At 35.1% G+C, this 22,038-nt stretch overlaps 1 protein-coding gene across 29 annotated transcripts in view; it reads left to right on the plus strand.

The window, feature by feature from the left end:
• UTRN (utrophin) overlaps positions 1–22,038 on the plus strand; it is a 555,518-nt gene that overhangs the window by 493,458 nt on the left and 40,022 nt on the right. For all 29 annotated transcript variants that reach the window (XM_060419779.1, XM_060419784.1, XM_060419780.1 and 26 more), the window contains 4 exons: positions 1,806–1,891; positions 7,454–7,611; positions 9,857–10,023; positions 10,938–11,049. In XM_060419779.1, the coding sequence (XP_060275762.1) occupies positions 1,806–1,891; positions 7,454–7,611; positions 9,857–10,023; positions 10,938–11,049 (523 nt within the window). The remainder of the gene's footprint in view (positions 1–1,805; positions 1,892–7,453; positions 7,612–9,856; positions 10,024–10,937; positions 11,050–22,038) is intronic.

Below are 22,038 nucleotides of genomic sequence, written 5' to 3' on the forward strand. Positions count from 1 at the left end.
CTGAGTTTTGGAGGCTAAAAAACAGACACAGTCTTCTTTTCATGTGATATTTAGGAAAGAACTTAAAAATATGCGGTAGAAACACACTTCATAGCAGGGCTCAGTTTAAGGCTAATTTGAAACCTGTATTTCTATCATTGTGAGAAACTGGCATGTGTATATAGTAGATTTCTGCTTATAATGGGTATATTTATTTTAAAATTTAAGTATTAGTTATTTCATAGGTCAGTTCTGAATGTTGTACACATGTATAGCAAGGGTTCAGTATGTTTGTTGGGTATGATTAAAATTATAAAGTGTAGGCTATCAGAGGACTTCTTTTTTTTTTTTTTTTTGCTGTCCCCTACAGTTTGCAGACTCTTAGTTCCCCAACCAGGGATTGAATCTGGGTCCTCGTCTGTGAAAGTACAGAGTCCTAACCACTGGACAGTCAAGGAATTTCCACAAGGGACTATTTGAAAATAACATTTTACTAATCCTTAAGCATGTTTTCCTTTTTATAAACTTATTTTATACTTTATATGTCATAGTGTGAATACAGAAACTTACTTGAATATTTATAATTTGAGAAGGAAAGATATCAATTAGCGTTAATAATAAAAATATCAATAAGCCAGACTTAAGTCCAGTTTGACAATAAGACTACCTAAAATTAAATGAGACAAATATTTATATGTTTTTAAATGTTATGAATTACTACATTTTATGTACTCATATAATTATGTAAACATTTAGTTATAGGTTTTGAATGTGTTGTACTTATGTATGGAAAATTCACAATAAAAACTGAAATTGGAGACTGATCCTGTTTATATGGAATAGTAAAGATAGCAGTCTTTATATCTTTATTTTTTTGAGACTGTGTGTTATTTCACAGCAAGGATCATGTGTTATTAGTATTTGTAGCTTCTGCATTTTCCCTTCCACAGCCCCAAGATCCAGTACAGCATGACATCTGATAAAACAACTCATTTATTCTTTAACAAAAGAATAAATACAACTTTAACAAAAGATTTTAACTTTTGTTAAAATTCTTTAACAAAAAAAAAAATAAAACTCCGTGCTTTTAAACATAAAATAAAGTTATTCTTCTAGTCAAAGTATATGTTAAATTGAAATGGTCTCTCTTTGGTATAATATGAAGCTATTTCCTAGGGTTAATTAAATACATTTTGTATTTAATTGTAATTTGATACTTCCCCAAATAAAGATTGCACACCTGTGTGTTTAAGATCATTGACTACTATAACTGCAGTAGTAATTTATAGAAACCACATTGACAGAGCTTAAAAAAAAACAATGAAGACCACGTGTTTTAAGTATTCAACAAGTTATAAACCCTCAATATAGAGCTAATTTTCCAGTCAGGTTTTTTACATGTTTTTAGATACATCATTATCCCTTTTGATACTATATTGCCACATGCATATTATATATATCAGTAGCTATTTTGTATATTGCATATATAATTATTAACAAATTTTAATTCAGTGTTTATAAAAATGAAATCTTTTTAGCTTTATAATTAGCACTTTGATTTTGCTCTATTTTGTTCTTTCTAGTTCATATGTTGTGTAAAGTGATTTTAGGCTGTATATTGTTTCCAGACTAAGTCAAATATACTGTTACAATTTGTCATGAACTTATGGTATGGACTTAAGGGTAATTAATAAAATTGAATAGAAAGTTGCATTAAGATGCAGCTTTTTTATGGTTTACCCTCAAGAAAATAGACATCCAGGAATAATTAACATATCTATGCAGTTTTAAAGACATCTAACACATTGAGATTCTTACAATTTCAGGGGCCGGACTGGAAAAATAAGAGTGCAGAGTCTGAAGATTGGATTGATTGCTCTCTCCAAAGGCCTGTTAGAAGAAAAATACAGATGTATGTAAGACTTTTCCTCCACCAGTACTGTTTTTAGTAATAATAATAACTTATTGTATATTTACTTTTGTGATTTGCTAGTAATAACGGTTCCCATTTTTAAAAAATCCTTGACTATACATGTACTAGGCTAAACAAAGGGTATCGGTGCAAAGTGATGTGGATTTCTATGAAATAGAAAACTGATTTATAGGATCAAGATGTGAGGTGCCTTGATAGAATAAGAACCAACTACAGATTATATCTCATTTAATTCTTTGAATGATTGTCCCATAATATAGGCATTGTGGTGTCCATCTTCTAGCTGAAAAAAAAAAAAATCATGCTGGGGATGGGTTAAAAATCTAGTTAAGGCTTCAGAGACACTGACTGTGGAGCTAGAATTAGATTGTAGATTTTTCTGCCTCTAAAGCTACAGCCTTTTCTATTTCCATATATTTCCAATGCTTAAGAGAATCAGGATGGACTATAACTGTTATAGATAGTTACAGTGAGACAAATAATTATATTTTATAGTGTGAAAAAATTAAAAGTGGAACATTAAAAAATTTTTTTGTTATATTTGTTTTTATTCAGCAAATAAGTCAGTGGTGACTTTTTAACTAGCAGTTAATAAAGGTCAGCATCTTGGCATTTGTAAATGAACAGGCTTAGGAGCCAGGAAGACCTGCCTTCAAATCTCAGCTCTACCACTTAGTGGCTGGGTGATTCCACTGAATACCAACAGCTAAGAGGTAGTAGGAATACTTCCATTTCACATTTCAGGAAGCTGAAAGTTAGCAAATCTTCAACTGAAGAGTGAAACTAATAATTCTTGCTTTGAAAGTAATTACCTAAAATAGTAGTTGTTGAATAAATGGTGGTAAATAGTGCTATGTCTCCAAACTCTTAATTCCTATAAATTTTTAAATTTAATTAAATCCATAAAATATGAGTGACTTGATTATGTCTTGCATAGCCTCATGTGATTCTGTACAGATACATCTATCCATGCTTTCGAGAGAGAGGGAGAGGGGGATGTTTCATGAATGGGAGATACCACAGACAAGAGAATACTTGACCTCAGCTTCTATAATTTTAGTTTTGTATCTTCACTGAACATGAATACATTTTAAAATACATCTATTTTTTGGGACAGCTGTGAGGTGGTTTGATTTTGAATTCCAGGGCTAGATCATGACGGCTTGTTCTTACACAGTTTGACAAGAATGCCAATGAAAAGAGCTGTGGATCTGTATGATGAAAAGCTGATTGTAGGATCAGGAGGTGAGGTGCCTTGATGGAGTCAGAACTCAGTAAACCATGCAGAAAAAATCTTTACCCAGACTTTTGCATGGTGGCACTTTATCTAGAATTTAAATTGTCTTCAGCATCATAATTGTCAAAAGATATCATTTTCAAAGCTAAAAATGTTGTTACTATAATGAGTGAGAAAGAAAAATGTTAATGAAATCATCAGTGTATCAGATTAGAAACGGACTTTTTAAAATCAACTGTGATTTGCTGTTTTCATGTGTTCCTGAAAGAATTTAGGGTTTGTTGAAAAGTTACAGTTATGTCATGGGGCTCAACCTACTCTGAAAAGAGTGTAAATACAACTGCAGAGTTTATCATGAATACTATTAAAATGTAATGGTGATCTATTTTTCTAGATCAACCATTCCTCCTCCTCCCTTTATTTTTCAAGCTGATTATGAGAGTCATCTAAGGCCAAAAGAGTTACAACATGGTGTCTGTAGGTTTAGAGCAGACACCAAATTCTATGCAATATAAAAAAATCTCTTATCTACACATACTTCTGAAATGTATACTCTTTCAAATGAGGAGGTATTTCAGCATACATGTACTCATACACTCGAACTACAGTGGACACACTTTCCACAAATATCGGTAAACTTAATACTCTGTATAATTCAACATTAAAGTTTCAGATTGTGGCAGGGGAAGAGGAAGCCCTGCAATGAAAACCTCTGATATTTAATTTAATCCATGACGTATGCCATTTAGGGGGCTTCCCAGGTGGCACTAGTAGTAAAGAACCCACCTGTCAATGCAGGAGAAATAAGAGACGCGAGTTCAATCCCTGGGTCAGGAAATCACCTGGAGTGGGGCATGGCAACCCACTCCCGTATTCTTGCCTGGAGAATCCCATGGACAGAGGAGCCTGGTGGGCTACAGTCCATGGGGTCACAAAGAGTTGGACACAGCTGAAGCCACACAGCATACATGCACGTGCCATTTAGAAATTAAATAAGAAATTTTTGGGTTGAAATCTTTAAATCTTTCTTGAGAGTATTGAGACTCAGAATATTCTGGGGTTTTTTGTTTGTTTTTTACTTTGAGGTCCTTAGCAACTCTGATTCCAGTTGTGATTTTCCCAGTGATATCAGAACACTTTCTCATTATTATTTTCTTTGTTGGAATTAATATTCAGGACAATTTGTTCTCCAAACTCAGGGGCAGAGCTGCTCTTCTGGGTGAATTGGTATCCATCTGAACATTGATTTTGCAACGGTTCATGTCAGGGTGTCTACCCCGGTGACACCCTCTTTCTCTTTGTGACTTCCTGAGAATGTCGCTTGATTAGGTTCTAACAGCACCTTGGCCTTCTTGCTTATAGCTCAGTGGTTTCCTGGCCTCATCAGAGCACATTTTACAAAGATGCTTTCAAATGGCCTTTTGCATCTCTTTTTTGCGTATTTATATTTAGACTGAGACTTTCCTATGATCCATCCCCACATCCTGACACTCCTTGTTGTATCTGACTGTAACATCCAAATGTGAATTTCTATGAGAATTCAGAAATATGTCGGAATGTTAGGAAATCGTTTCTGTTTTGTGTGTAGTTTTACCTTACTAGTGGCATAGTAGTGTAGCAGTCTTCCTCAAGAGGGGAAAGGTGGGCAGGATGGATCTTGCTGAACATGTGCACGTCTCTCTAGAGATTATTATTATTACATGTATGCATCAACTCTGTATTGATTTCAGAGGCCTCATCCCAGGAACAGGTTTACTCTGAGAATTATAATAATTCTGGGTCATATGGTAATTTTATTCCTAGTTTTTAAAGGACTCTTCGTCCTGTCTTCCATAGTGGCTGTATCAGTTTACATTCCCACCTACAGTGCAAGAGCGTTCCCTTTTCTCCACACCCTCTCCAGCATTTATTATTTGTGGACTTTTTGATGGTGGGCATTCTAATTCTAATTGTGTGATGATATCTCATTGTAGTTTTGGTTTCCTTTCTCTAATAATGAGCAATGTTGAGTATCTTTTCATGTGTGTGTTAGCCATTGTATGTATTCTTTGGAGAAATGTCTGTTTAGGTCTTTTCCCCACTTTTTGATTGGACTGTTTGTTTTTCTGATATTGACTTGTATGAGCTGCTTGTATATTTTAGAAAGTAATCCTTTGTCAGTTGTTTCATTTGCTATTGTTTTCTCCCATTCTGAGGGTTGTCTTTTTATCTTGTTTATAGTTTCCTTTGCTGTGCACAAGCTTTTAAGTTCTATTAGGTTCTATCTTATTCCATTGGCATATATATTTCTGTTTTTGTTCCAGTACCATACTGTCTTGATGACTGTAGCTTTGTAGCAAAGTCTGAAATCAGGAAGGTTGGTTCCTCCAGCTCCATTCTCCTTTCTCAGGATTGGCTATTTGGGTTCTTCTGTGTTTCCATATGAGTTGTGAAATTTTTTGTTCTAGTTCTGTGAGAAATGCCATTGGTAATTCGATAAGGATCATATTGAATCTATAGGCTGCATTTGGTAGTATAGCCATTTTCACAGTATTAATTCTCCCAACTCAGGAGCATGAAATATCTGTCCATCTGTTTATGTTGTCTTTGATTTCTTTCATCAGTATCCTATAGTCTTCTGTGTACAGTTCTTTTGTCTCCTTAGGTAGGTTTATTTCTAAATATTTTTTTTGTTGCAATTATGAATGGGATTGATTCCTTAACTTCTCTTTCTGAGTTTTCATTGTTTTAGCATATAGAAATGCAAGTGATTCCTGTGTATTGATTTTGTATCCTACAGCTTTGCTAAATTCGCTGATTAGCTCCAGTAATTTTCTGATAGTATCTTTAGGGTTTTCTATGTATTGTATCATGTCAGCTGCAAACAGTTAGAGTTTCATGTTGATGTTTGGCAGAAGCCAACAGAATTCTGTAAAGCAATTATCTTTCAATTAAAAATAAGAACTCTGGATAAATAATTTTGGCTAGAATGGTCTTATTTTTAACAAATGAGAAGAAACAAGTAAACTCTAACCAAATCTAAGTGAACAAATGATAACAATTAAATTTATTTTAATTGAATTTGCTTTCCATATGTATGCTTTTAATTAAAGTCATATTTCATTATAATTACTGTGTCAATATCACTGAGCTTGGTTTATTTGCTTGAAAATTCACTGTTGACAGTGTTAAATCTATCCTTATTCTCTTTAAAAAGGGGGGGAGGGCAGAGGAATGATACATTTTGATCTGATACTCATTTATCAGGTGTTTTTTGAAAATGGTTTTTAGGATCCAAAAAATAATTACTCTCCTTTCTCCTATTCTTGGAAAACTTCATATGAAAACTATTTAGAATCTGTACAATTTTGAATTTTTAGAACTTGAAAATTTCTTTCCAAAAAGCATTAGTTTCTATAATGAAGTGGATTGTTTTTATGTGAAATTTCTCCCTACTCCAAAAGTAACTTTTTTAAGTATGCTAACTTTGTTGCTGGAAATATGGTAACAACTTTATTCTTCAAAATATTACAAGTGATGAAGATAAGCCAATACTGGGAGGGAGAAAAGCTTTTATTTTACTGAATTAAAAATATTTTTTAAACATTTTTAAATGAATAGAAAAGCCTAAGAACTATGATAGTATGTATTTTTCTTAAGTCCTTTACATTGGAATTAATGTAGTTTGTGACATAAAGTGAAGTAAAACAAAAATAATTTTTATCACTAATAAGGAATGAGAGTCTGATTGGGTCTAAAAAAACTTAAAAAACAGACAATTCCTTGCACTGTTCAAAGTTTCTTTTGCAAAGTAGATGTGAGTCTAGAAACTTTAAAAGAAATTGAAATATCTGTGTTTAATAAATACTGAATTTAGAAGTGAACGCAAAAAGTTGATGAACAAATCTTTTAAAACTTAAGAGATTTGCTACTTCAGGTACATTCATTCCTTTGACAAGTCATAAAGAAAACTTGGTTTTAGCTGTCTCTTTTTCAATAAGAAGGGAAACCTATTTGAGACCATTGAATGAATCCACGTGCATACATTGGCCATTTAAAAAGGAAATTTATATTTATTGGTCTGTTCATATATACTTATATACTACAGTAGATTGTTTTAGGAAACTTGTTCTTAACCAGTTCCTGATTACAACTATACAGAATATCAAAGTTGTCAGAGTTCAGGAGACAAGTAATGTAATCCATGTCCCCATGAGGTTTTTTTTTTTTTTTTCAGTCTGCATCGTTCATCCCACACAACCAAAGGTATATTTTACTTAAAAGATCAGTATGGGAAGTTAACCGCCCTCCTCTCTTCCTTGTAGATCTCTTTAAGGAAGTGGCGGGGCCCACGGAGATGTGCGACCAGAGGCAGCTCGGCCTGTTACTGCACGATGCGATCCAGATCCCTCGGCAGCTGGGGGAGGTAGCAGCTTTCGGGGGCAGTAATATTGAGCCCAGTGTTCGCAGCTGCTTCCAACAGGTAAACGTTTTTGAAGGATCGTTGGTGTATAGAGTGTGTGAGGAATGGTACTGAGGATGTTCTGAGAAATGAAACAGGGGTCTTGGGCTGGAACCAGGTGGTGGAAGATGCTGGATACCATCCCAGGAAGTGTATATTTTAGTTCTTAAAGCACATTTAATTCAAGATACAGCAACCCATTCAAGGAGACGCACTGTCCCTCAATGGATAAAACCTCAAATCTTGACCATGCACCGCTAGATTGCTGTGATTAGGCCTTGCCTTTGCCCCAACCTCATCTTGCACCACTGATCCCCTTGCTGTCTGTTGTCCAGTCATGCTGTTTTAGTTCCTTCATTCTGGTGCTGATCTCTTTGGACATGTGCCCTCTGTTCAGAATGTTCTTTACCGTCTACCCGCAAACTCTCTTCTCATTGCTAATCCTTCTTCCTTCTTTAGATCGTCCCTTACATCTCACATCCTCTGAAAAACCTCTGACTCCTTCAGATGAAGCTGTGTGTACCTGCTATATTCACCTGAATCTCCTCTGCCTTCTTCACATGCTCATTAAAATTGATAATTACATACTGAATTATATAATTATCTGTTTAGTGATTTAGTGGGTTATTCTTCTGTATAAACCCAAGATCCATGAGGGCTTCCCTGGTGGTTCAGTGACAGAGAATCTACTTGCCAGTGCCAGAGACACAGGTTTGATCCCTGGATCAGCGAAGATCCCCTGGAGAAGGAAATCGCAACTCATTTCAGGATTCTAGCCTAGAAAAATCCATGAACAGATAAGCCTGGCAGGCTACAGTCCATGGGATCTCAAAGTGTCAGACACAACTTAGCAAATGAACAACAAACCTCCATGAACAAGAGCTGTTTCTGTCTTTTCACTGTTGTATCATTATCTACAGTGTCATGAACATCATAGCTACTTAATAGTTGTTTATTAAATAAATGAATAAAATTGCCCTGAGCTCCTATAGGCAAGATTTTTTAAAAATATTAAGATGTTGTTGAAATTGCATTGTTTCCTTTGAGACATATGTACAAAAGGAGAATGATGTATATTCTCCTTTATATAAAAATTTATACTGATTTAAGTTACTGTTATTAAACAGGAAAAGCATGTTTGTTTCTTTTTGATGCTTACTGTATAGAAAAGCATTTTAGGAATCTTACTATTGATGTTATGCATATGCATAAACTATAAGCCTGTAGATATTTTTCCATGGCATATCCAATGATTTGTCACTGCTGAGGGAAAAATGCCTACACCATCTCTTTAAGAAGAATTGATGTTATGGGTTATTACATTTTATAATGGCCCTGTTTGTTATTTTAAAGATAACAAAAAATACCAAATGAAAATTGTAAATATGATTCTCATATGTGCTGGTTCATAGAATGACCTTGACAACAGCAGAAGATAGATGTTAGCACAAATTAAACTTTGCACATGTGAAAATTACTTAGTCTTAGGATTTAAAAAGACACCAAGACATTTCAAACAATTTATCACAATACATTTGGAAATCCTGCAAAATATATTCACGGTAATGTGTTCCTGGTGTGATGTTATACCAGGACTGAAAAATAACAGAGGGATAACAGTTTTTTGGGTCATGGATTCATTTATATGAATTAAAATTTATAAAAATGACCAAAAAAATGTATACAAATGTATGATAGCAGTTTCTTCTACAGAAAAAGGAAAGTGAATGCTGTGGGGAGAGTGGCAAGTAAAAATTAGGTCTTCAACTTAATCTGTAACGTTTTGTTTCTATCACATAAAAACAATCAGAGAATTATAAGAAAAACTGGCAAACTGTAGAAATAACAGCTTTTATTTAGCATTTACAATGGCTTTCAAGTTTGGGAACTTATCAGTGAGTCTTTACTTTCTCAGTGTTTGCAGTCTTAGATGAATGAGTTTTATAGTTTTAAAGTATCTGTGTGAAGAGCAGCTAGAATTGTATGAGTTTTGAGTTGTTTTTTTTTTTTTAATCTGGGTCTATTAAGATATTGAGGGGTTTTTTCTTCTTTGTATATGACAATTTCTTCTTTTTCTGTTTTCCAATTCTAAAATTTTTTTCCTTGATGAACGTTAAATATTTTGTGATTTAAGTGACTTGGAAAGGGTTCTATAATTCTTCTTTTACTTCTATACAGATTTTCAGAAGAGTTTGAAGCAGCAACAGTTGCTGCAATTTAAATGGAGACATTTTCTTCACTTTTAACATACTTATTTCTTGCCCAGAATAACAACAAGCCAGAGATAAGTGTGAAAGAGTTTATAGATTGGATGCGTCTGGAGCCACAGTCCATGGTTTGGCTGCCGGTTCTACATCGCGTGGCAGCAGCTGAGACTGCAAAACATCAGGCTAAATGCAACATCTGTAAAGAATGTCCAATTGTTGGATTCAGGTAGGGTGATCCATTATCAGTGGTGTCAGGAGGCTCTTTTTCTGTTCCATTTGTGTAGTTTCAGTGTTTGTCCATTATTCCTTCCCACTGGTTCCCATTTGTGGGGGTTTGCCTCCTAAAGAAATGGTATGCTTGATATGTACCATCTATCTGAAAATAGCATTCCCTCAAACAGCCAGGACACAAAGCTTTTTTTTTTTTTTATAGTTCTTATTTATACTATTTGGCTCCAGAACCAGAGATCTTTCTGAATTCCTATTTACATAGGTCAGAGAAGTGTTCATGCATAATATTTTGCATGAGTCTTTATGTATATATGACCCTGATAGAATTTGGTGATGTTCTAAGACCTTTAAGATCAAACTTGGTAAACAAGAAGTAGCATTTAAATACTAACTGAGAAGTAATCAGATTACTTCATGTTACTTCTGCCAAGTTTGACATGATGGAGATTAAGCCAACTTTCACACCAGGAGTCTTTGTCAGGGAATTTTGAGATTCATTTTTTATTGACGGTAAAGGTGATATTTTAAATTTTGATGTGTCAGGCTAATAAACATAACTCTTTCCTTTGTCATTTTGCATTCACATCCAAACGTTATAGAAAATCTTTTGACATGGATATTTGTCATCTTGTTATGTTGAAACAGATGAAAATATGATCTAGAGATTTCAACTACAAAAATTTGCCTTCTCCCCTCACTTAGGAGATGGTTTCCTTAATTTCTTTTGTGAAATTTAAGATTCTTTCTGTCCTAATTTGAAGCTAAAAAACGACAACAGCAAATTCTACATTTCTGGCCAATATAACTTTTATTTTCATTGTGATTCAGATGAGTAAAATTCCTTACCACACGTGTTTTAGACTATATAATAAGTTTACAAATCAAAGAATTTTCTTTTCTTCTCTCTAGGTATAGAAGCCTGAAGCATTTTAACTATGATGTTTGCCAGAGTTGCTTTTTTTCGGGTCGAACAGCGAAAGGTCACAAATTGCATTACCCAATGGTGGAATATTGTATACCTGTGAGTACTAAACCATTGTTTGCATTTTTTTAAGTACTGCTTTTTCATTAATTAGTATCTAAAATTATTCAGTTTTAATATTGTCTGGAAAAAAAAGTCCTTTTCAAAATTGCTTAGCCATATTTTTTTGTTGTTTTAGGCAAATACATCTGTGTTGAAATTTTTAGCACAGAATAATTATACTTTTTTCAGAAAAATTAACTTATTAAATTTTATTTACATCTATGTTTTTGATTTTGAGCTTAACATTCTTAGTAGCAAACTCTTTTAAGAGCTTACACTAACCTACATTGAAAATGATACTGTAATGAGAAGTTGTTTTTTTAGACATATTTAAAATAGTTTACATGATGAAACATTGTATTTACATTAACAAAATGTAGAAAACTGGAGAAAGTAAAAAAGTCATAAATCTAGCTGCTGAATAAACTACCTTGCAATATCCTTCTATATCTCTGATTTTAAGACTTTATTTATTTTCATATTTCTATAATTTTGATACTGCTTTTTTCACTGAACATCTTATATAATAAGTATTCCCACATATTATCATGCAGTATAATTTTCGTAGTTACAGAATATGGGAGTGAATTATTATAATTTATTTTACCATTCCGTTAGGTTTCAACCTTTAGTTCGTTTTCAATTTTCTGATATTATAAGCAACACTCATAAATATCATTGTGAAAATAACTTTCCATATATTACATAAATTACATTTCTATAGAATAAAGCACTTATAAGTAGATGATCTGAGTCAGTGGCCAAAATACTTCATGTCTAGTTATTTTCCAGAAGAAGTTTATACAACTTTACATTGGGCTCCCCTGGTGGCTCAGATAGTAAAGAATCTGCCTGCAGCATGGGAGGCCCACGTTCAGTTCCTAGGTTGAGAAGATCTCCTGGAGAAAGGCATGGCAGCTCACTCCGGTATTCTTGCCTGGAGAATCCCATGGTAGAGGAGCCTGGTGGGTCCATGGAGTCACTAAGAGTCAGACACAACTGAGCAACTAATCCTTTCACCACTTTACATTGTTATAACACTTTGTTAATGCTTCACTGGTATTGGATACTGATTCCTGTTGTTCCTTTGATCTAAGATATTTTTTTTCGGACGTAATCTTCTTTTCCCGTCAATAACTATTTCTCAGCTTCTTTCCAAATAGTGAACCAAAATTTATTCATAGAGTTGTACATTTTCTTTGGCTTAGGGAATTGAGTTACTTTTTGGGTCATAAATTGACAGAAAGGCAGCAATACTTATAAAATATACACACATAAATCTCACTCACATTCTTAGGTATCTTATGTCAGATAAATAGGTACCATATATGTGGAGAAAAAAACCTCTAGAATGTTGCTGAATTATAATAGATGGGATGCAGTGCATAATAATTTTAGAAAAAAATGCCGAGAAAATCTATGAAGCACCATTTATTATTATGATTAGCATGCTCATTCACTCAACAAATAAATATTGAGGACTTGCCATGTGTCAGATGCTATTTTTAGCTCTGATAATTCATCAGTGTACTCCCAAGATAGACAAGATCACTGACTCTCCTACTCCTTTCTGTTCAGGAGGAGAAGATATGTGACAGAGAACAAGGAAACAAATAAATGAGATCATTACAGATTGCAGTAAGTGCCTCGAAAGAAATAAATGGATAATGAGGTAGAAGATTAGAGGAGGCACTTTAGATAAAGAAATCACAGACGGTCTTTTGGGGAAATTAGTGTTTTAGCTGAGCTCAACTAAAGGATGAGAAAGAATTGGATGTGTAAATAGCTGGTATCAAAGGGTATTTTGGAAAGAGGTTGGCATGACTGGAGCATAGAAGAAAATGGAGTATATTATTGCCCAAGGGGAGTGTGGTAGGTAGCACTGGCTATTTGAAGTGCCCAGAGCAAAGTAAACATGTGGGGCCCCTTGCTAAAAATTTGCTAAGACTTTCAAGATGGTAACAGTAGAGCATTAAGCCAAGCTCAGGGAGACTCTGACTGAGTGTGAACCCCTTTGTAGCTGCACAGGTCACACTGCCACAGACCTGGCCCTGGGTTTGGGAAGGAGGTGAGAACAAAAAGACTAGGAACAGAAAAAAACTCAGTTGAGTTTCACAAAGAGTGAATTTCTCCCTTCACAAAAGAGAGAATGAGAAAGGTAAGAGATGAGGTTAAAGAGAAATGCAGTTATCAGCCTGTGCAGACCCCTGCTGGTCACTACAAGGTGTCTGGATTGGGGTGAAATATATATTGAAGGACTTACCTGGTGACTCAGCTGGTAGAGAATCCACCTGCAGTGCAGGAGACCCCAGTTCGATTCCTGGGTTGGGAAGATCTGCTGAAGAAGGGATAGGCTACCCAACCTAGTATTCTTGGGTTTCCTTTGTGGCTAAGATGGTAAAGAATCTACCTGCAATGTGGGAGACCTGGGTTCGATCCCTAGGTTGGGAAGATCCCCTGGAGGAGGGCATGACAACCCACTCCAGGATTCTTGCCTGGCGAATTCCATGAACAGAGTAGTCTGGAGGGCTACAGTCCATAGGACCACAAAGAGTTGGACATGGCTGAAGCAACTAAGCACAGCACAGCACATATAGTGAAATTTGCATAATTACAGCTAGAAATTTTGGAAACTGATTATAAAGAACTAATGTCAACATGGGAAAAATCATAAAGTAAATATACATTAAAGATGTATAAAAGTGACTACACATTTTAAGATGTATAAAGTCGGTAGACAGCATTTTGAAAAGCAGAGACGTTACTTTGCTAACAAAGATCTGTATAGTCAAAGATGTAGTTTTTCCTGTAGTCACGTATAGATGTGAGAGTTGGACCATAAAGAAGGCTGAGCATGGAAGAATTGATGCTTTTGAACTGTAGTGTTGGAGAAGACTCTTGAGAGTCCCTTCGATGGCAAGAAAATCAAACCAATCAATCCTAAAGGAAATCAGTCCTGAGTATTCATTGGAAGCACTGATGCTGAAGCTGAAGCTCCAGTACTTGGCCACCTGATGCAAAGAGCTGACTCATTATAAAAGACCCTGATGCTGGGAAAGATTGAAGGCAGGAGGAGAAGGGGGTGAGAGAGGATGATATGGTTGAATGGCATCAACTCAATGGACATGAATTTGATCAAGTTCCAGGTGATGGTGAAGGACAGGGAAGCCTGGGTTGCTATAGTCCATGGGGTTGCAAAGAGTCAGACACCACTGATTGACTGAACAACAACAAAGTCAGTAAGGCTTCCCCAGTGGCTCGGCAGTAAAGAATCTGCCTGCCAACGCAGGAGACCCAGGTTCCATCTCTGGGTTGGAATGATCCCCTGGAGAAGGAAATGGCAACCCCCTCTGGTATTCTTGCCTGGAGAATCCCATTGACAGAGGATGCTGGTGGGCTACAGTCCATGGAGTCACAAAAGAGTCAGACATGACTTAGAGACTAAACAACAACAATGAATTCAGTAAAGGTGTCTAAAATTACTATTTATTTTGGCCTTCATAATGATTCATAATAACAATTCATAATGATTTTGAGAAACACCTACAATTTAAAATCTATGGCTCTTCAGCATCAATCTGTGGTCAGTGGGGTGAGCTTGAGAACCACGGATGCACTGATGAATTTTACTCTCTGGCTATCATTTTAGGATAAAATCTAAGTTACCCAAATCTCTTCTTGTTACCTACTCTTTGCAAAATCACTGTTATTATGCCTAAGAGTACAGCTTGCCCTGCATTGTATAGGATGGCTTCCTTTTTGAAGATGTGTTCTGGGAGGGTTTTTTGCCCCTTTCTGAAGTTTGCATAGCAATATTAATCAGCACCCTACTCATCATTCACCTCTTAGGGCAGGTTATTTTCTGCATTTGACCCCACAACTTTTGATAAAATGACTAAAATATATATATATATATATATATATATATACATATATATATATATAAATTGAGTCTTTAAAAGACATACTATTAAATTCAAATAGTAATGACTTATTTGATTTAACTGCTTTCTAAAATTTCTTTTTCTTTCAGTGAGCTTTATTCATTTTTGGTATATTTTTCTTTTATCCAGTGTTCCGTCAACTCATCTGATCTCTGCCTTATAAAATGAACTCAAATGTGAATTTTTCAATACAGTCATAGTAAGCACCACTTAAATGTTAAATGGATTAGACCTTTCCGTATAAATCCTGATGTTGGCATTTCTTATAGTGCATCTCTGCTTATGGTTAGGAAAATGCCCTAGTCATATTACTGACTTGATTTCTTTCCCATTCAAGTTTCTTTTTCAGCTGAATCTGAATGTTTCTGTTGGTAAAAGCTTTCCAAAGCTTATAAGCCTTATTTTAAACCATCAAAGCTCAAAAAATATTTTTTTCAAATGTATCTTGAAAAAATACTGTATTATCTATCTATTGTCTTTAGATGTAGAATGACTAATACTGTATGAATTAACTATCCTAATTTATGAAGATATTTTATGAAATTGATAGTAAAGCATTTATCTACGGAAATGAAATAGAATTTTTCTTTTGCTAGGAAATGACTTTTTAAAATGCTTATTTCCTCTCCACCATTCTATAATCCAGATTTGTACATTTAAAGTTCTTTCATGAGGCCCAAAAAGAGTTCATCTAAAACAGACAGTATGACATAAACTATATATAATGCTTGTTACTATTATCTCTCCATTCATTTGAAAATCCCACTTTTTCATGAAAACAGCATGACTCTTATTTTGTGTGAGAAATCTTCCCCAATTTTTTTTTTTTTGCCTTTGCTCAACGAAACAGGTCATTCTGTGGTTTTGACCACTAGCCCCTGCTTTACCATTTGGTATTTGATTCTGTATTATCTTGCATTGCTTTCTCTGTTGGTGTTTTTGCCCTTTCAACTATCTTTTTCACTCCTTGGGACAAGGATGATTCATACTTTTCCTAATATGCATAGTTAATTCTTGTACACAAAAACTGAATGTGCCCATACCTGATATTATATTTAGTATTTATAGAGTATTAAAGCTGGAAAGAGTCTAAGAAAATACCTAATTCATCCTCATTTTTAAAAAAGACTAAGTCTTAGAGAAAGTAAGTGATTTGTTTAAAGTCAGTGACATGGATTTAGTGATTTATCTACATTTGAGAAATATATATACAGTTTAGGAGAAGACAATGGCAACCCACTCCAGTACTCTCGCCTGGAAAATCCCATGGATGAAGGAGCCTGGTAGGCTGCAGTCCATGGGGTCACTAAGAGTCAGACATGACTGAGCGACTTTACTTTTTAGGCTGAGGCTAAGGGAGAAATGGCACAGACCTGCTTTATTCTTGTTCTTTGATTGTATAGTCCGGGATGGAAAGGATTGTAGGGGAGATGGTATTGTCATGGGAGCGTCAATATTCACTGAAAGAGAAAGGTTGAAATTGCAGTTATGAACAAGATGTAAGGGAATGTGTTCATAAGTAAAACACAGAATCCACACTAACAGCTAAAAGGGAAAAAATAAATAAAAGATTAATAGAGGCTGTGTGCATCTGTGGATGGTGGCCTGATCCACATTGGGAAAGTGGGGAAAGTGAATAGAGTGCTTACTCATTGGTAAATACAGACATCAGGAACTGAAGCAGTAGCCCAGATAGGAAGATGTTTTGAGAGTCATGTTAGCTCAGGGAGAAGGGATATTTGTAAAACTTTATTTCTAGCAAAGTCAGAAATATCAGCTACTTCCAGCATTCAAATTGTTGGGAGTGGAATCAAGGCAAAATTCTCATTTGCATGCTGGGTTTGGACAGGACTAGTTTGTTCTGATAGTCATGTTGAGTTTCTGATGAGAAGAGAGGAAGATCGGTAACAGTCTATTAAAAGTTAGCAACACTTCAAACAGACTTGTATTGCATTTTTTTAGAAAGTATATGTTACTTTTAAAGAAACAGGTTCAAGAATGTTCTTCTCACTATTGGTTAACATATGGGGAAAATTAAATTTCATATTTTCAGTGTTTTTAGAGGTATAGAAAAATCAGTTTCCTACTGAAAAAAAAAACAGAAAAAGTTTTATTTTTAAAGCTAAAAGTGAAATCTCTCTTTTCTTTACAAACAATATGTCACTGGCAAGAAACAAAAAGAACAAAGGAAAAAAACTAGAAATAGTTGTTTTGTCGACCCCTCCCTACTCCTGCCAACATCAATGTATTCGTAGGACTATAAACATCAAATATAGAACATGCAGATTCATTCTTTGGAAAGCTCTCCACTGAGTTAGTGTAGTTTGTTTCTGGCAGTCTTACTTCTTCAGATGAGACTTGGGATGTTGTCAATATGCTAAAAACGCAGCATCATTGCTTTCTCTGGCCTCAGCATCCTAAGTGGTTTTATAGTTCTTGCCCAGTCTACATTGTTATCCCAGTAAGTTGAGTGCATTTAGATCGCGTTGTTCACCTTTAAGGTGACATTTGAACAAAATCTATTGTTTGGATGACTCATTTACCCTACTTATTCTTGACTCCTTGATGATTTTTTTAATGCTAATATTTTAGTTTCATATTTTTCCATTAGAACTGAGAATGCTCTGAAGCTTGTCTTACTAATTTTATCCTACCTATAAAATTCAGTGTATCTGAATTTCAACTTGTTGAAATCATTGAAACTTAAAGCAAAACTGAGAGGTTGTTTTTCACTTTTTAAAAAACTATTGGAATGTCTTTAAGATTAGCCCTATGATAATGCAATGTGCTTTTTACACTTTGCATCTGTCATTTGAGACTATTGACTATATATTTAAGAAGTAAATGTTGCTAATGAGAATCTTGTTCAACAGTGGTTTTTGTACTTGTGCATGACCTAAATAGTATTATTTAATTATTCTATTCAGGTGCCAAAGATCATATTGTTTCTTATGTAACCTTGATTTTCCTCCTTATTCTAGCCTGTCTTCCTCTGCCTATAACTTATGCATATATGTAGTTAAGTTAAAAACATGATGTTGGGAGTATTTGATAAAGAATTAGATAATACTGCTATCCCAAGTTATGAATTGACCAAATAAATTTTTAGAAGATTTAAAATGAATATAGTTTTATTTTCTGAAATAGAATTCAAGAGTTAAAAATCATCTCATGCTGCCAGCTTACACAGGAGTTTTGAGGATTTGGGTTGAGAGTTACTGCAGGCTACCTTTTATAATTCAGCAACACATTTTAAATAATTGATTTGTACTAGTTGGTAGGGACCAAGTCAAGAACTAATTACTTGTTATTATCCAAATAAGTTTTCATTATTATCTCACTGCTACTTAATAGCAGCATAGTAGTGAAAGAAAACATAAGTACCCACTTGTCTATGTAGGTTCAATTTTAAAATGTTTGTCACAGTGACTCACCTTCGTTAGATTTCCAAAAATGACAGTTTGAATGACAGTCCTTGTTTGAATATTTGAGTTCTTACATAATTGTTACAAATCAATCCAGAAGGATTGGGAGGAGATGGTGGTAGCAGTGGCTTCAGAGTTTTTCAGTCTATTTGCCTTTGCCGTTTTCTTCCCGTTAGTAAAGTAGTTACATAAAAAGAGACACAGCAGATACACAGCAATACCAAACCTCTGGATAATATTTACAACAAAAGTAGGTAGTGAGATATCCCCAAAATAAATCTAGGTGGTAACAAGCCATACCAGTCACAAAACTTGCAAGATATTGTTGGAGAGGAAAAAGAATTTACCTCTTCCTTTTCTAGATTCTTCTGGCTGGTCTAATAATTAAATTGACCTGAGACAGATTAACAGGAGAAAACCTAATGTTAATTTTGTGCATATGAGAGACTCAAAGACGTGACCAAAGCAGGCAGCTTCTGTACCTTTAAGACAAGCAAACACCAGCAAAATAACGTTGTGAAGAACTGATAATGCAGAGAAATTTAGGCTTGGGTACCAATTAGTGAAGCATCTAAGCAGATGGTTTACATAGCTTTCTCAGTGTTGAAGTCCCTCTTTCCATGATAAGGTGTCTCTGGCCCTCCTGGTGCAGGGAGACTACTTTTTACATGGGAGATGATTTCCTGCTTTCAGGGGGACAAAGAGGAGGGCCAGAGTGTTCTTCTAGTGCTGGCTGTTTTCAAGTAACTTTAACAACTGATTGGTATGCCCCTTTGTTGTATTTGGGGTGATAGAACTCAGGAAAAAATTAGAAATAAAAGAAAAATAATTTTGAAAGTTAAAGCTAATTAATTTTAGTCTTAATAAACAGAGCACATAAATACCATTAAAAAAATAGAAGGTGAATAAGAGGCGAACTTTAAAGCTCAAAGAAAAGTTAATGGAGACACAGAGGTAGAGAACAAATGTAAGGAAAGCAGCGGGGGTGGGGGAGAGGGTGGGGAGGGTAGTGGAGGGGGTTGAATTGGGAGATTGGGATTGATACATATACACTGCTGATACTGTGTATAAGACATAACTAATGAGAACATACTGTATAGCAAAAAAAAAAACTCGAAGAGAAGTAAAGAAAGCAACATAAAGGATCAAGAAAAATGACAAATATTGAAGATAGTCATAAAAGAAAAGAAAAAATGGAAAATATGAGTCCATGAAGAAAAAAGCCAAAGTAGAACAAGCACTATTAATAAAAATGCCAGAAAATAAGGAGAACTAATCAGTTCTACTTCCAAAATTATTTTTTTGGGAAAAATCTTTCCACTGTCCAAAAAAAAGAAAAAGTGAATCTCTATACTGAAAGAGTATATTAATGCCTGGGCTCTCCAACACTATGGAATATCCTGGTAAAATTACTGGTCTTTGAAGTAAAACGGAGTCTTTTGGTCATTTAAACAAAAAGAAAAACTGAATTAGAAAAGAAAGAAAATTAAATAACCATCAGACTTTTCAATATCAATGCTTTATACAAATGAAAATGGAGGAACATACTTAAGAAACTCAAGGGAAAAATATATGAGCCAAGAATTTTATATCTAGAAAAACCAACTTTCTAGTAACTAGCAAAGAACACAGGAAATCTGTCATTAGCATGTAAGAACTCAGGTAACATTGGTCCTATGAACACTTCTTGCGGAATTATTTGAGGGACCAGACTTCAGATAACTAAAGTAACTAGAGAAATAACATCCTGGGAACTGATGGATTAACAACATTAAATACATTGTTACAGACAGTAAAGAGTCTGCCTGCAAAGCATGAGACCTGGGTTTGATCCCTGGGTCAGGAAGATCCCCTGGAGAAGGGAATGGCTACCTACTCCGGTATTCTTGCCTGGAGAATTCCATGGACTGAGGAGCCTGATGGGCTACAGTCCATAGGATCATAAAGAATTGGACTCAATTGAGCAACTAACATATACACAGCTTAGTAGAACTTTTTTTTTTTTTAACTTTATTTTACTTTACAATACTGTATTGGTTTTGCCATACATTGACATGAATCCACCATGAGTGTACATGCGTTCCCAAACATGAACCTCCCTCCCACCTCCCTCCCCATAACATCTCTCTGGGTCATTCCCATGCACCAGCCCCAAGCATGCTGTATCCTGCGTCGGGCATAGACTGGCGATTCGATTCTTACATGATAGTATACCTGTTACAATGCCATTCTCCCAAATCATCCCACCCTCTCCCTCTCCCTCTGAGTTCAAAAGTCCGTTATACACATCTGTGTCTTTTTTGCTGTCTTGCATACAGGGTCATCATTGCCATCTTTCTAAATTCCATATATGTGTTAGTATACTGTATTGGTGTTTTTCTTTCTGGCTTACTTGACTCTGTATAATCGGCTCCAGTTTCATCCATCTCATCAGAACTGATTCAAATGTATTATTTTTAACGGCTGAGTAATACTCCATTGTGTATATGTACCACAGCTTGGTAGAACTTAAACAGGACAACCAGGAAGAGGCCCCCTACAGGCCAAAGTTGGGACAGTTTGAGCTTCAGTAATGATAATATAGTTAACCCTCGAACAGCTCAGGGGTTGGGAGTACCAACCCTCCGAACAGTGGAAAATCCATTACAGTGGGCCCTCCTTATTCATTGTTTGTGTAGTGAGTGCTATTGTGCATATTCAGTGAAAAAAAAAGTATATGAGTGGATCCATGTATTTCAAACCCATGTTGTGCAAGGGTCAACTGTAATTGACCCTTTTATCAATAGATGAAAACTCATAAATATATTAATCTATGAATTGATAATGATATTTTGAAACAATTTAAAAATTGATCATCTTTGGAAGATGATATGAAACCAATCCATTACAGAGCAAAGTGGTCAATAAAAGAGAAAAATCAAACATGTAATCTTGCCTTTCTTGAACTGTACTACTGAGTAACTAAACAGATGGGGGAGGATGTCTTTAATTTTTTAAACTAGGAATGAATGATAGACTATCACCATTTAAAAGTCCTCATTGGATGGATATAGGCATTTAGCATGAAAGGTGCTGCTGCTGCCGCTGCTAAGTTGCTTCCGTCGTGTCCGACTCTGTGTGAGCTAGGAGTACATAATAGAGATGACCAGACATCATGTGTCTTCTGTAATCCTATGAAACGCCACCAATAATCTTGCCAGAAATGCAAACCTGAGTCTCATGTATTCTCTGGATCCAGCTGCCAATTGGAAGGAGCATGCTAAACTGCACCAAAAATGTGCAACCAGCAAAATCTAGACAATAGAAAACGCTACTGGTCGAATTGCCTGGGTTTCCAACAGATAAGTTGTAAGAACATGGACAGTATGAAGAAGAAATCTGGTAGATTAAAAGTGACTTTAAATATATCATATTTTTTAGGACAGACATTGGAGTGATAAAACTTACTTTTAAAACACAAGGAAATTATTGTTACAAAAATGAGGATGATGGCTTTATGGAGGTAGGGAGGGGTTGTAACTGGAACAAGTCTCCTGGAATGTCCAACGAAGTTCAATTTCCTGACTTGATGGTGTTTAACATATAATTTATTTTATTAAACCATATGTCTGTTGTAT

Source organism: Ovis aries, chromosome 8 (genome assembly GCF_016772045.2).
Source record: "Ovis aries strain OAR_USU_Benz2616 breed Rambouillet chromosome 8, ARS-UI_Ramb_v3.0, whole genome shotgun sequence".
In the NCBI taxonomy this organism is placed as follows: Eukaryota; Metazoa; Chordata; class Mammalia; order Artiodactyla; family Bovidae; genus Ovis; species Ovis aries.